General features: G+C 35.8%; 1 protein-coding gene across 2 annotated transcripts in view; it reads left to right on the top strand.

The window, feature by feature from the left end:
* LOC129266604 (NEDD8 ultimate buster 1-like) overlaps positions 1-15,682 on the top strand; it is a 22,072-nt gene continuing 6,390 nt past the window's right edge. The window contains exons 1-9 of one of the 2 annotated variants that reach the window (XR_010294053.1): positions 1-168; positions 1,179-1,414; positions 2,199-2,310; positions 3,586-3,700; positions 4,212-4,410; positions 5,436-5,545; positions 7,033-7,160; positions 8,979-9,219; positions 10,369-11,710. Coding sequence is in view for 1 of the 2 variants with exons in the window: in XM_064101800.1 (XP_063957870.1) it covers positions 43-168; positions 1,179-1,414; positions 2,199-2,310; positions 3,586-3,700; positions 4,212-4,410; positions 5,436-5,545; positions 7,033-7,160; positions 8,979-9,035 (1,083 nt within the window). In the remaining variant the exon portion in view is untranslated. The remainder of the gene's footprint in view (positions 169-1,178; positions 1,415-2,198; positions 2,311-3,585; positions 3,701-4,211; positions 4,411-5,435; positions 5,546-7,032; positions 7,161-8,978; positions 9,220-10,368; positions 11,711-15,682) is intronic. The other variant, XM_064101800.1, reaches the window with a different exon arrangement.

A 15,682-nucleotide genomic window follows, 5' to 3' on the forward strand; every position in this document is an offset into this window, starting at 1 on the left:
ATCAACATATATTTCTTAAGAAGGAGAGGATTTGAAAGTGCCATGGCATCTGGACCATCAGACGGCGAAATCAGAGACACCGTAAGGAAGCGACTGAATGCTGAAAAGATAAAACTCTGGCTGCCACCTTACACATTGGAAAATGGACAGAGAGGGGAAATGCCAGTGGTTAGTCGACATTTCATTTACTGGATAAAGATTTGAATGGTACAGGTTATACCGTCCATGTCACACCCATGGTCAGAGGGTTCTATGACAATTGTTCTGGCGACAATTGCTCTGCTGTAAATTGAACATATCATTGGAATGACCAACTTCAACCCGGGATTTAACACTATAACCTGTCCTAAACCTAACCGTAAACCTAACGTAAAACCCTATTGCGACCCTATATTTTAGATGATAGCCTATAAAGCCTGGAGCAATTGATGCCGGAGCGAATGTTGAGTCACCACTCATGAGTAGATCCATGAATTTTATAATGGGGGGGGGGGGGGAGGGGTGGCACAGAAGGTTGATTGAATTTATTTACCCATCATTTTAAGCCCCCCCCCTGGGAAAAATAGATTTTAAAAATAAAATGAAATTGTTCTCCCTGGGCAAAAATGGGAGCTTATGAAGCCCACAGACTTATGTAAGATTAGTAAGAAGATTTACAAGCTATTCTGATCTTAGAATCATAATTCTTATTCCTAAGATATATGAATGAATTTGATACGCAAAATACAACATTTCCAAAGTCAAAGCATTGGTAGATTATGCAGGAAGTATTATTTACCTCTTATTTCTCCTTAGTCAAGGAAAACTTCTGAAGTCCTGCTCTAAGACTTCACTTGAACACATTAACCTGTAAATATTCATGATATCCATTATCTTATGCCCAGTAGTAATATTTGGCTTCATCGCTACTCTGTTCCATTATCCTCCATATATAATTTATTTTATTTCTTTATAATAAATCTGAAACTTTTCCTCAAACTACGACTTTGAAAATATCAAAATTCTGTCTTTTCCCTTTATGACTTTGTTGCTAAAAATTTAATCATGTTTAAAATTTCAAAAGAATTTTTTTTTACAACTCTGAACCAACTCAGAGGACATTTTTGTAGCAAATCTGAAATCTTTACTCAATATATAAGTTCAGAAATCCTTTTCAATTCTCTTGTTTCTTTTTCTAGGACCTTGTTACAAAAATCTCATCAGATTTGAACATCCCTAATGAAATAGTGTGTGCAACCCTGGAAGAACTCAGACAGCATGCAGTGGACAAGCTTGCAGCTCGTAAGAAGTTCCAAGAAGATGGCATTGCCAATTTGAAGATCAAGTTGACTGGTAGTATCCCTACCAGTGTCAGTAAGACATGTTTCAGTGTAGATTCAAAGCTTGATATCAGCAGCACAGCCCTGAAGCAAATGTAAGTATCTGGACTACCCTAAGGTTTTAGCCTTCATATAGGCTGTTTAGGGTGGATATTAGATTATAATTTGAATTATGCCTTGTCGATTAAACTTTTGTGAGCTCTTTACATCAGGACTTGTTGGAAAACTCCTCGTGGAATAGAGAATGTGCAAATATTTCATCCTGGTATGACTGAGTGAATATGATGACCGATGTTTGATATTCTTCAAGCTCTTAAATAGAGTACTCTGTCTTTCACGCTTTATGAATATCTATAATTATATCCTACATTGATTAAATCCTTTATAGTGATTGGTTCAAATAACATCATGTGACCAAATATATTTCAACTATGATATTGTGTAACGTCAGACCTCGATATATTTTTTGCTATATCAATATTTTGACGTCATTATTTCAGAAAATTAGATTAAGCTAAACTCTCGGGCGCACTGGTCAGCAAGCTGTCTCTCCTGGGCAAGTCCCATGATGCGTTGGCGCAGGCACTAATCCACGTTCTGCTGAGCACGGTGGCTTGGGGGAAAGTAGGTAATTCAACTTAAGTAACAGGACTCTGCAAGCACAGCTCATAGATTTTGGTTCTAAATGATTGGAAGTAGGATATAAAACAAATATATCAGGCGTTTCCTTCGAAAGCATCCAGTGGGAATTATTTATCCTAGGTTGAACTGGCAAAACTACTAGTAATTGCCAGACCAACCTAGGACAAATAATTCCACTATACTATCTCAAAGCCTGATATATTTGTTTACTATAATTACTGAATCTTCTCTATACAGGATAAGTGATCAATCATCTCTTGGTGTGGAGTATATAAAGCTGATCAGCTGCGGTCAAGTGTTAGACGACACCAAAACCCTCCAGGAATTGGGGCTAGGACAGCATTCACAGGTAAAGATAGTATCCAATCTACTGTTTTAACTGCGGCTAAAATCAATTTTAGTGAGGTGAATTTAATTTCAGAAGATGTGATTGATTGTTTTGTGGAGTTCTAGAAAATTTACTTAATCTGTGGATGAGTCACCCAAGGGCCTAGTTCATAACTTTCAGCAGTTGATTGTAAGGTTATTTTTATGATTGATCACATTTATGCAATCTATTGTAGAAATTGGCCTTATGATTAATTGCTAAGCTTTGTGCTATTTGACCCAGGTCAAGCACTTAACAATAATTGTCTATTCTATGTGTGAAAAGAGGTTGTAAATTTTAAGATGACCTTGAGCCCCAAATTGTTATAAATGCAGTACATACGTTCTCTGTGGCTATCCTGTTTAACAGTCAGATATAATTTCTCCCACATTGTTTTTAATTGACACATTTTTGTGAACATAATTACTCCCATAATAATTGGGTTTCTTTTTTTTATACCAAATCGACCTTTAAAAATTGGAACAGATTTCACAAATTAAGCATGATTGTCATTCTTGGCCATCTTGATAATCATTGGAGATTAGGATGGATTCATATTTAAATGATACAATTCCATACCAACTGATACATATTTTTTTGCAAAAATATCTCAGTTTCGAAGAATTCAGAGGAAAAATAAAGTTCAAGGTCTAGCGATGAACCCTACATGTAGTTTCAGAAAAGGGTTTTTGCTGAAATTTCTTTAATTACTAGAAAAAAAAAATTAATACAGGGAACATTACAATGTGTAAGTTCTAAATCATCATTATACAGGTCTGTGACTATGCTACCTTCCTTAATATAGTAGAATAAATGTGAATTGAATATATAGTTGCATTGACGTCATAGCAATAGTACAATTGGCTACGATTGAACCAATTTGCCCTTTACTCCAAAATAAAGGCTTGCAATTATCCAACAATGTGATATTAGTAATATTACAGCTAATTTGAAACTCAAATAAAAAGGTACTCATCCTAAGCATTTTCAGAAAATAAGAAAAAGGCAATTTGTAACAAAATCAGATTGTGGACCAGTCTTCAGATGTGTGGAGGCCTTTAAGCAAGACCCACAAATGGGAGAGACATAAAAATAATAATGATCATTATAGTAATAATAATACTACTACTGCTAATAATAATGATAATGATAACAATAATAACAACACCAACAAGATCCAGTGTTTAAGTTCTGAAAACTTGTCTCCCAGCGGGCCCTGCTTATTATGCTATGAGTATGACCATTTTTCCTTGGTAGGTAATGGTGATTTGCTTATCAGAGAGTGAAGTTGAAGCCAGGAAACATGACGAACAGAGACACCGTCTGGAAAGGACCAAGGAAGCAGCTAAGATTCTTGCCACTAGAAACTCAGGTGAAGAATGCAAAATTTGTTGTTCTTTCTGACTTATTATTCAGATTGAATATACTGGATGCAAGCCAGAATTGTAATCATTCAACTTCCCCCAGCAAGCCTTTAAAATTCCATTTCATTCCATTCCTTTGTATGGATAATTAACCTGGCTTTAGTAGGACAGCAATAGTTCTGGAAGAAATCTTAGTCCAAATGATATTATCAAAAGAAGTTTTCCAAGATGTTGGAAGAAAGAAATCCTTCCAGTTTTAATGGAAAGTGTTTGTATGCTAATGTGGATTATTTCAAAGTTAAAGCCATTAAATTATTCTTAGGGGAGTAACTTATGTTGTTCAATTAATTCCTTCAATCAAAATGTGATATAACAAGCTTAGACATTAGCTCAGTTCTCAGGATTTTTAATAAATAAATTTTGATGTAGAAATTATATATTCAGATACTATTTTAAGTATCACTTTAAAGTCCACAAGACTCCACATGTATTGACCAGTTCATTCTTTCTGATTAACAGAAGACCGCATAGGTCAAGAAGATGACCGCTACTTCCTCCAGATCGCTGACCACACTGGACGAGCGATAAAGCTGCCCGATGAAGAAAGGCAAGCGCTCTCTGTTGCATTGACCTTGAACGAGAAGGGACGAGCTTGCCTGAAGAGGAAACAACATGGCGAAGCTTTGCTCATTCTTCTGGAAGCTGACCATGCTTTTAGGTATGACAACCCCATGCTGTGTTGGGAATTCTCGCAAGCTTTGCTTCTCTGCATCCCCCCCCCCCCATATTATACATGGATATTCATAAAAATTTCTTTGATTTTAAACTTTTGACTTTTGACATGTGTGAAACTTATGCTGAAAATCTTTTCTAATTTTTCAACGTTTAGATCGTTATCCTAGACCTAAAACATATATCTGTTCAGAATGATAGTTTTGTCTACATTGTTGACAATGTTCCCATGTGAGATTCACTTTTTGAATGGAAAACCCCTGAACTGGATACTTCTTCCATAACATTGTTCCTTTATAGATGGTGATATCTATAGGGGCCAGGGAAAATATTACACAGGTGCTCAGGGCAATTTTGCCACAGAAATGCTCAAAAGAGCTCTAGAAAATCCCCATTCACCGCAATGTTAAAGATTATCCGATGTTGCGGATTTAAGCACTAGGTTGTGAAAAGTAGCTCTGAAAAAGCAAATTACCGAGTTTTTTTCCTGATGGGTCATGGGAGCCTGAGAACAATTTCATCTGAACCAATGCCAATGCACTCATTTGTTCTGAAATGATGGTATGATGTTTTATACATGTAGGGTCAAGTCCACACAAAGAATAGGTTTATTTGACTATATAAAGACGAATCAAACAAGTTTAACAATGAAAATTTCTTTAAAATTGGATTTGATATAAAAAGTCTCACTAATTTACACTAGATAGTGATCATGGGTAGTTCGTATGCAAATGAGGGAACTGATCATGTCGCAAAATCATTTATTTTATATGTCATGAAATATGAATTTTTTTCCTTCAACAAAGTAAAACTTTGACAATTTTTCTTGGAAAATGTGAAAACATTATTTTGATTGATTATACTTTAGTAGAGGTCCTCTATGATATCTACAAATATTTAAAAAGTTGATGTTTTATCCAATAAAATGCAAAAGAAATACCGGTAGTTCCCTTTTATTGAGATTTTGTCACATTGTAGTCAAATCATACGCCTTTGTCTTTGTGCGATCAGGCAATGTCGATCAGAGATCCTGCAGGCCGTGGATAACTATGCCGTGCTGTGTTTGGATATCGTCTGGTGTTATCTGACTCTTCAAAATGTTGAACAGCTTCCAGATGCAGGTAATTATAATCCACGAAAGGTGATGGAATCACTGACTTGATTGCAGAAGAACAGGGCCCTGTCTTACAAAGAGTTACGATTGATCCAATCAATCGTAACTCTAAGGAAATCCATCAGTGTCATAACTTTTTCTACAGGAAATTTGCAAAATGTCCTTTGTAAACAAAGGAGAACACACCAAATTGTCAAGGAATCAATGAATTTATGGATATGCATTCATATCAAAATTTTTGTTTAGCAAACATGCATTTTATATGTTGACTTTGCTGGCTTTCTATAGTTGCGATTGATCAGATCAATCCCTTTGTAAGACAGGGCCACCACAGAATTAGAGTTATCATTATTGAGAGTTATTGCACTAGATGTCCCACTACCTAGTCGGCTAGAATAAAATACCCACATACGGTCAAACCTGTGTTAGTGGACACCTCTCTATAGCACCAACCTGCCTATAGTGACCACTAAAACTAATTCCCATGGAGGTAAATTATGTGTATGTATGTACTCATTGATTGCAGCCACCTGTCTACAAAGGTCATATTTTCTCTTTTCCTTGGATGGTCACTATAGACAGGTTTTGCTGTATGTGTGTAACATCATGAATTGCAAATATAGTGGAATTTTTTTTTAGAGATATTGTTTGGGATTTTTTTCTTTTTTTTCAGGATATTCTGCATTTATTGGAATGATATACAAAACAAATTTACAATGCGTGAGACATAATCATAATATGGCATAAAGTACATATAACCAAGTGACAATCTTATAGTGACTAGAGAAAGACATAAATACATTATAGAAAAAAAAAACTTAATGGGGAAAATGCAGAGGCAAACTATACATGTATAAGCAAATATATGCTTGAAGCATAGCAGCCAAAATGGCTGAAATATGTAAAATATTAAACACTGTGTCATATGCACGGGTATGGTACAAAGAGCCACCTCTGCAGAACCAATAATAATTAAGGCTTGTGCTGCAATTTCAGTGTTTAGAAATTATATTACCGTTAGTAAATACCAGCGAATTCTGATTGATCACGTCTGAAGTTAATACCTAAAAGAGGTTTATGTGGTGCAAAAGATAAGTTTTCTCTCCAATAGAATATAATATTATTAATAAGTATAGTAATAATAAGTATCATTCAAGGCGCTACATATCCAAGAAAAAGAACAAAAAGAAAACAAAGGAAGTCAAAGATATAAATTTTATAACCATAATGTTAAAGATATTAAGATAAAAGAGAAAATTAAAATCATGACTTCTAATATTCATGTGTTGCAAGATTCTGTTTACCGCTAAGATGTCTGTTTTATGACTTTTCAAAGCCATATCTTTCATTACATTGTCAATTATTTTGCTATGGTCCGTCAATATTAAACTAGAAATTCTATAGCAAGTTAGTAACTTTCAACCACTTGGGGGAAAAAAGCACATTCATATCCTATTGCCAATCTTAATTTTGTTTTTGCCTCTACCATACTAGAGTCAAGACTGAAGATGTGCGAGGACTGCTTCAACCGTAGCTATGGTGAAAATATGGAGAGATTGATGGCACTGAAAGGAGATAATAGCAGAGAACTGGCTCTCTATGTGAGGCTCTACTTATTACAGGTAAGTTATGTGTCAGGGAGAATTAAAACACAGTCAACTCTGCATATTAAAATTGAAATCGCAGTTATCACCTATGTTTAAGGTCTTTACTAGGTCCCATTCCATCTTTTCTTATTTTTCTGTCTTATAATTTGAATTTTCTGTAATTTGAAGCTTTTTCTTCAGTGCCCAGGAAATGAACTCTGGCAGAGCACTTTATTACATGCCTTTTTGCTTATGTGTTGGTCAGTTTCATGTTTAAAAATATTGATGCATTGGGTGATTTCAAGTCCGGTGTTGGTGTTGAAATTTGGATTGCTTCCCCTAGCTCCAAACATTATTCAGAGTTTGTAAAACTGATCCAGATCACATTATTGACATCTCAACAACTAGTGAGTGACTTTTCGGGACCATCTTTATTTTATGTTTTGTGTTATAATCGTGTAAAAATTGACCTAACACCAACACCAATAGGTCAACACTGAACTTGAAATCACCCATTGTGGTTCTGACTCTTGCCAGAGGGTTCCATTTTCAGATCACACTTCAGCACATATGTCTTTTGGCTTGACATAAGTCTATACACTTGAATCCAATCAATCCAATCCAAAGGTCATTTGATATAGCACCTTTTCCTTTCGATGACAAAGTGCTGCGCACACACTACTCCAAGTTTGGGCCACTAAATCAAACGCCTCAGAATGGTTACCATCATCTTTAAAAGATTATGATGGGTCTACCAAAACTTTTTACAATTGGACAATTTTTTATGTACATTACAAAAATTGGAGTGGGATATGATAAAGAATACTTCAATCCTTGAGAATGGAGAATTTGGATGTTTCTTAGATTTGATAATTATGAGAATGTAGTTGTAAGTTCTGAAAGGATCCCAGGGGGGCCACTTCCATTGACGAGTGGATACCATGCGCAACCATGGGGTCTTGAAAAGCACCCTAAACACGTATTTTCCATATTCTGAAAATGCACCCCTTAACAAGTATTGGTGTGTGAAACCCTACCCTTAACAAGTATTGAAAACAAAACAATACTCTTGGCAAGTATTCCCTGAATTGACCCCCTAAACAAGTAAAACAATATTTTTATTGTTATGTGTACTGTCGTAGGTTTTACCTTATTGGGATTAGTACAGCCCCTGCACCTCCCACATCTCGCGCAAAATCATATTCTAAACACGTAGTGTTGACTCTTGGGGCAAAAAGGACATCCTTTATAAAACATTTCATTCTTTTTTACACCCTCGCAAATTTGACCCTAAACACGTAGCTTTCCTAGCAAAAATAGATACCCTTTTTTCATTATTTTAGTGTTTTTGACACCCTTATTACGTTACATACGTAACGTGCCCTATCTTGAAAAAGACATCCTTTTTATGTGTTTTTTTGGTTGCGCATGGTATCCACTCGCCAATGTAAGTGGCCCCCCCGGTAAAGAATGTAAAATCTGAAAGATGTAATATCTGAAAGATGTGAAATGGGAAAGATGAAAACTATGAAAGATGTGAAATCTGTTCGAACTAATGAGAATTTTATTTATATTTTGCTCCTATTTATTTATATTCATTCATATTTTGGGGGTAATAGTTCTAACATTACATGAATCATACAACTCCTCCCAAGAACAAACAACATTACGACTTACTGCTGTGCATAACTGGGAACGAACACTTATTTTATTTTGGGTGATTATTTGGATTTTGGAAGATTAAGGTTCCACTATATTCCAATCAAAAGAAAGATAAAAATATTGTTAACTTTTGTAGATGTAGATTTTCATTTTTTAAATCATCTGATTAATTTTGATTACTTTCGTCCTCAGGGCATTGTTTCTGTTCTAAAGAACAACTTACAGCATGGCAAGGGTCTTCTTGAAAAAGTAAGTTACAAGTCCTGGGTGTTTCACAAAGGGCAGTATTGTCTGAAATTTATCTCAACTATGGCAGGCCAACAGTGTCACTATTTCAAGTATTGGTGTATAGAGGGATCTGGGGAGTGTACAGTGTACAGAATACAGTTTTTCATTCCCAGAGGTTGGCAGGTCTGCATATTTATCTCACACGGTAAAAATACTGATTTTTTTGTCAAAATACTGATTTTGGGGGATAAGATTACTGAAAATGCAAAATACAACTTGGCAGCTCTGACAATGTATCTTCAGTCTTCACACCATGAATATTTGGGGTGCAACTTTGTTAAAGAACATGCACACTTTTATGGACATGTATATTATGTGTTACTTTTTTTTAAATCTTGATATAATATCTATATGTACATGTACATGTAACCTCACTTTTTCATAGTCATCTGCATACAGTACATGAACTATGTAAATTAAGGGATTTTTGTCCTCATTTTTCTACTGTACTTACTGAATCGATGCGTAATACATATTTTTCTAACATTTTAAAACATTGATAAAGAAATAGATGAATTTCTACATGCACTTAGTTTAAATAATTTATTCTACAAAGCTATACATGTTCGTCTACTAGTGTGAATTTTGAACCTACAGTGTAATAAAAATGGAAGATGTTATTTTATTATGTTTAATAGAAGAATTCCACGTACTGGTATATTATGCATTGATTCATGGAATGATTCATGGAATCAATGCAATGGAAAACATTCCGTCCCTCGGATAGGACGTTAAATGGAGGCCCCGTGTAGAGGAGAGTCACCACCTTTGCACGTTAAAAACCCACTGCACTATTCGTATAAGAGTAGGGGGAAACCCCGGTGTAGTGGTCCACCTGCATTCCCCCAATCAGTTATATCGGGAGGAGAGACCTGCGGGTCATAGTGATTCAGTTCGCTTTTTGCCTCCCAGGCACAGGTGACGCCAAAACAAAATAATAATAATAATTCACAGTTTAATGGATACATTGTTCCCTTGCTGCATATATATGAGTACAGACTACAGTGTACATGATTCACCATTAATTCAGATGTTTTAAAGATCGACTATACATTGTACATGTAGCCTCACTAGCATGGTTTGTCTGCTTTCTGTTACATGTATACTGGTAGTCTTAGTGCATGTTCATCATGAACTTTAAAAATTAAGATAAGAAATCATGGAATAAGTCAACATCAAATGTACATGTTGTTACTCAGTAGTTTTGTTCAGCTCAATATCTAAAGAAAACATTCATTTCAATTCATGAACAGAAATCTGTTACATATGTATGTAAATACTCCATACAGATCAGATGTAGTTTAAAAATGACAAGATGGTGCACGGTCATGTACATTTGTATTTTTGCTTTCTTTACACTTGTACATTTATTTGTACCATGATGGTTACATCATACGTGTAGTCATCCATAAACTCTGTCAACGCTTTTGTGATTTTTCCACATACTTTAGGTATGTACATGAATGTTGATGAAACGCTTCCCAGGAGAGGTTTAAGACAGTGAGCTGTCAGGTGAGAGCCATTGCCAAATTTGCTCTTAGTCAATCAGATGCAAGTATTTCAGTAGTTCAAAGTTGTCATTAAAAATCACAAGAAGTCATTACATGGAACAGTCTGGCGCACTAACGCTTTTCCACTACCCACTAAAAGAATGGATTTCCGCTAAAATAGGCCTCATGCATAATTCATAGCGCAACCCCCCCACCATGCATTGCGCGGCTTCGCACGCTTTGTCAATGTAAAAATTCTGTGAGTTTCGACTACCATTATTTGAAACATTCTTACACAAAATGTCACGGTTCAATATTCTGCATACTCCATGATACAAACGAAAAATAGTTGATATCCCCCTCTTCGAAAATAGAAAGGAATTATCCATGACATTTTGAGAAATATTCATCGGAATACGTAATTAGGTTACGAAATGTGTAATGCTAGATGTTCTCTCCAGTCGCTGCCCCTTTTCGCGGCAAAGTCTTTGTTCGTATGTCATCTACGTGTACTTATGTGTATTGTTGTAGGGTATGGTATACACTCGTGTGTACGTGCATGTAGTTCATGTGTACTGTATGCACTCTGTATCCCCTGCGTTTTGTTCTGTGACGGTTAACTGAATTTATTTACTTATTTTGCACAATTTTCGGAGTTTGCTTTTGGATGTTTATTTCTATATTTGGATTCACTCATCTTTTATTTTAATATGCTGGTAATGAAATGATGCGTGGACATGTCGAAAAGGACAGCAGATGGTAAATTTGCGCATGAATGTTCAAATCGTTTGCACGTAGACCTACATCAATCTTTGGTCCCAGACGTTGGAGAATTTGTTAGTGTTTTAGAGGTTGATGAGAGTGTGAGAGCAGAATTCAATTCAATTCAATAATGGTTTATTAAAACATGCCTGGCAGCCAAAGGCTGAATAAAAACATGAAAACAATTTACAATAACAGAATAATACTGAAATACAAACATGAAATGATATAAATTGAATAAAATTACTAGTACTTCTTATTATAATACAAGGAAATAAATTGTTGAAAGTAAATAAAATCATACATTGTATTGAACATTATAAATATTAAGTACGCAAGTTATAACCACCACAATGAGGCACATTGTACATGCATGAATGGAAAGTATTAGAAAAGACAAAAAAAAGGGAAGGATAAAGACAGCACAGGGAGACAGACAAAGAGAAGGCGAGTAAGGGAAAGGGTAATTAAAAGGAGATATAGATAGAAAGTACAGAGAGAGGATTGGGCCAGAAAGATGAAGAAAGTAGTGGCGAAGACTAAAAAGAAAAAGTATGCATGTGTGACAACAAAATAAGTACAGAGTAGGCTGAGTGGGGCAAGGCGGTATAGAATGAGGATGACTTTCCTAGCAAATAAAGAAAACTATATCTATCATATCGTCCGGGGGTCAACAAATTTATCTAGTTCTCATTTAGTAAGTCTGTGAAGTAGGGGATGGGACTATTTCGGAATCGGCTGGTTTTGCATTTGAATTGATTGTACCTAGGAATTTTCCTTAGCGAAATGTCTAGCCTTTTGGGAGGAGGGAGCCAAGTTCTGCAGTGTGGATTGATTGTAAGAGATTTAGCAAATTTTTGAGCAAGAATTTTCCGTCTAGAATCCAGAGTTTCAAGGTTGATGGTTTGGCAAGCATCCTCATACGACGAGTAGTTACGTCCTAATATAATTTTGCAGACTGGGCTGAGGAGAATAAAGAAAAAGACAGGTTACTCCGACTACATGTAAGACAGAAGAAGAGAATCTTTGTGATTTGTTCACTTTGTCACAAATATTTTAAGGACCGTGCAGCTGCTATTGAACGTGAGGGGACCTCGAAATCAGAGTTATCGCCATTGGGACCGTCATCATCTGCGACTGCGTCAAGATCATCAACTACTAAAAACAGTTCGAGCACTAACGTTAGCAGTAGCACCAGAGTGAACCAGGTAATCAAACAATTGGAATCTTTTGAGGAAGAGGAACTTGCAGAGGTTGCGAAATTTCGTGGTGAAAGCCAGCGATTAAATATTAAGGAAGACATTAAACTATTGCAGAAGAGTAGCATTGACGTACTTACATCATTGGATGTGAAGAATTGGGTCAATGAAAGAAATAGCGTAGTACGTTCATTCTTGAAGGGAATTGGACCATCACGTGATCTTAATCAGGAGCTACACCTTGCTAAGACAATCGAACAAGTTTATTCCCTTAATAATAAAAAGATTGTGCTGCCATTTTCCCTGTCAGAAAACTTAGTTGTCCACGCTGCAACCAGGAACAAAGCTGCATGTAATGTCAAATCATCATCGAGCTCTGCTGGAAGTCATACGTACATCCTCAATTGGTTGAAAGAGTAAGCAGCAAAACCTCTGGACACTCCCAGCGTAGACATTCTCGTTGGTTTTGATAATGACCAAGTAATTGGAAAATCCTACCATGTAAGAACTGACAACAAGGTCAAAGCCAGTGTGATTTCGCTGAAGTTCATCCCCAGGAAGGCTCCAAGCATCAAAGGACCTAAAGCCAGGAAATTGGCAAACGGCAAGCAATATTGCAAAGAAAATACATACAATTTTAGACAAGGGTAGTGACTTCAACAAGGCAGTAGACAGCACTCATTATACCATGGTATTCCACTTGCTACAAATCCTACCATTGGCATAATTTCCTTTATCAAGAGATTGGTTTACGTTGTGCTACACTCAACCAAGGTGAGGTCAGGGGTTCTAGCAGGAATTAAATGTACGGTATAATTTTCCTCAAAAAGACGTGAGCACAGAGATTGGTAGCCTTCATGTTTTTTGTCTTGGGTTGTAATATGCATGTAGGAACACCTTGAGCACCTAATAAAGTGATATGGCCCATATTCTGATAGCAGGTTTAACTTAAACTCAGGTTTAAAGTTGTGGTTTAAGTATGGGAAACCAAAAGTATCAACATTTTTATTAAGTTGTATGTTTCTTATGTTTACTGTGCTCTTTCTTGATTCATCGATCATTTATTTATACTTCCTAGACAATTATGAATGATTTGAGAGCCAAATGAGCTGAAGTACGATATCTCTACTGTTAGTGATTTATGTAACAATTGGCTTTCCATACTTAAACCACAACTTTAAACCTGAGTTTAAGTTAAACCTGCTATCAGAATACGGGCCCTTGAGTTTAAAGGTCCTATGAAAATACAGCAAAGATGCTGGTTTATTCGTTAGCTTAGTGGTTACTAATAACGATTTCATCAAAGTTTTACCCGAAAAACATCCCACATCAGGTTCAAAGGCAGTTTTATACTGAAAATTGAGCCAAATTCGCAACGCCCACAAAAAATTCAGCCCGATTTGGTTTCGTATATCACGTGACAATTATGACGTCGGGGGAAGAATCTGCTGAGTGTTGCTGACGATTGAAGCGTGAAGTGCCTATTGTGGTTGCACATGTGGATTTAAAGTACGGTAAATAAATTGAATTGCTGGAATAATATTCAGAACCTGAATCTTCAAAGTCTGAAGAATATCAGACGCAGCTGATGACGATGCTGCAGCCATGATCAAAACCTCATAAAAATCTTTAAAAATCCATTTAGGATGAGCTCGGTCGAAACAGCAAATACACAAGAAACATGTGCAATAACTAGGGGTCCGGCTGCACAGCTGAGAAAGCTTCCTTTCGATGACGTCACGATGATTGACAGGTCGATCGACCGACTTTTTCGAAAATTTTAGTGGGCGTTCATGTTGAAGTTCATTTCCATGGAATAACTCAACACCGGTTCGTCATACACAGAAACCGATGGCAAATTCGTATTTTTCAAGTAAAACTACCCAAGAGGCACGAATAGATATATATTCAAAATAAGATGGTTTTTGTGTCATAGGACCTTTAAAAAGGGATGAGAAGTGCTACTCTAGCATAAACACAGTTTAAATAGTACAGGTGTATGTACATGTACAGCATCTCATGAAAGACACTATTTTTAATTCATTTTTCAGCATGTTTGCCTTTGCATGTTTGTTACAGAACAAAGTAATTTACATGTATTTACAAGTATTTACAGATACATGTACAGTGAAGTGCAGCATGTCCATGTACAGAAGGCCTATCCTGCCTTTAAAGGGGAATCCAACCCGAATAAGAACTTGTTTTTATAAGGAAAAGAAAAATCAGACAAGTTGATAGGTGAAAGTTTGAACAATATTGGACAAACAACAAGAAAGTTATGAATTTTTAAAAGTTGTAAATATTGGTAATGACTATACCCATGGAGACTTCAAATTGGCCGCATATGGGATGTCATAGTGATGTAAGGCAAGGACTACTCTTCCATGTACTCCAATACATATTATGGCTAAAATGTCATTTTCTTCAAAAGTTTTATATCAAATTATATTTTTCTTTCATGAGGACATAAAACAATATACTACCTGGGTTATATTTAAATTACTGCCCCAGGGGAATGGGTACTTACATGTAGGAGAAAACCACAAATCCCTGATAATAAAGTACATGGCCTATGGGAAAGTTGTCCTTGCCCCTTGTCATAATTTACTTACCCAGTTGCCAATTTGAAATCTACATAGTATTAGTGATCTCAATTTTAAAACAGCTATAACTTTCTTATTGCTTGTCCGATTTCTTTCAAACTTTCTTCATTCTGTTTAATTTATTTCTCTCCTTCCCAACACAACATTTTACGGCCAAGGCTGGATTCCCCTTTAATAATGAAACATGTACAATGTATCTTCAGTCTTCACACCATGAATATTTGGGGTGCAACTTTGTTAAAGAACATGCACACTTTTATGGACATGTATATTATGTTTTACTTTTTTTTAAAATCTTGATATAATATCTACATGTACATGTAACCTCACTTTTTCATAGTCATCTGCATACAGTACATGAATTATGTAAATTAAGGGATTTATTTCCTCATTTTTCTACTGTACTTACTGAATCGATGCGTAATACAACATTGATAAAGGAATAGATGAATTTCTACATGCACTTAGTTTAAATAATTTATTCTACAAAGCTATACATGTTCGTCTACTAGTATGAATTTTGAACCTACAGTGTAATAAAAATGGAAGATGCT

Source organism: Lytechinus pictus, chromosome 1, assembly GCF_037042905.1.
Source record: "Lytechinus pictus isolate F3 Inbred chromosome 1, Lp3.0, whole genome shotgun sequence".
NCBI classification, from domain to species: domain Eukaryota; kingdom Metazoa; phylum Echinodermata; class Echinoidea; order Temnopleuroida; family Toxopneustidae; genus Lytechinus; species Lytechinus pictus.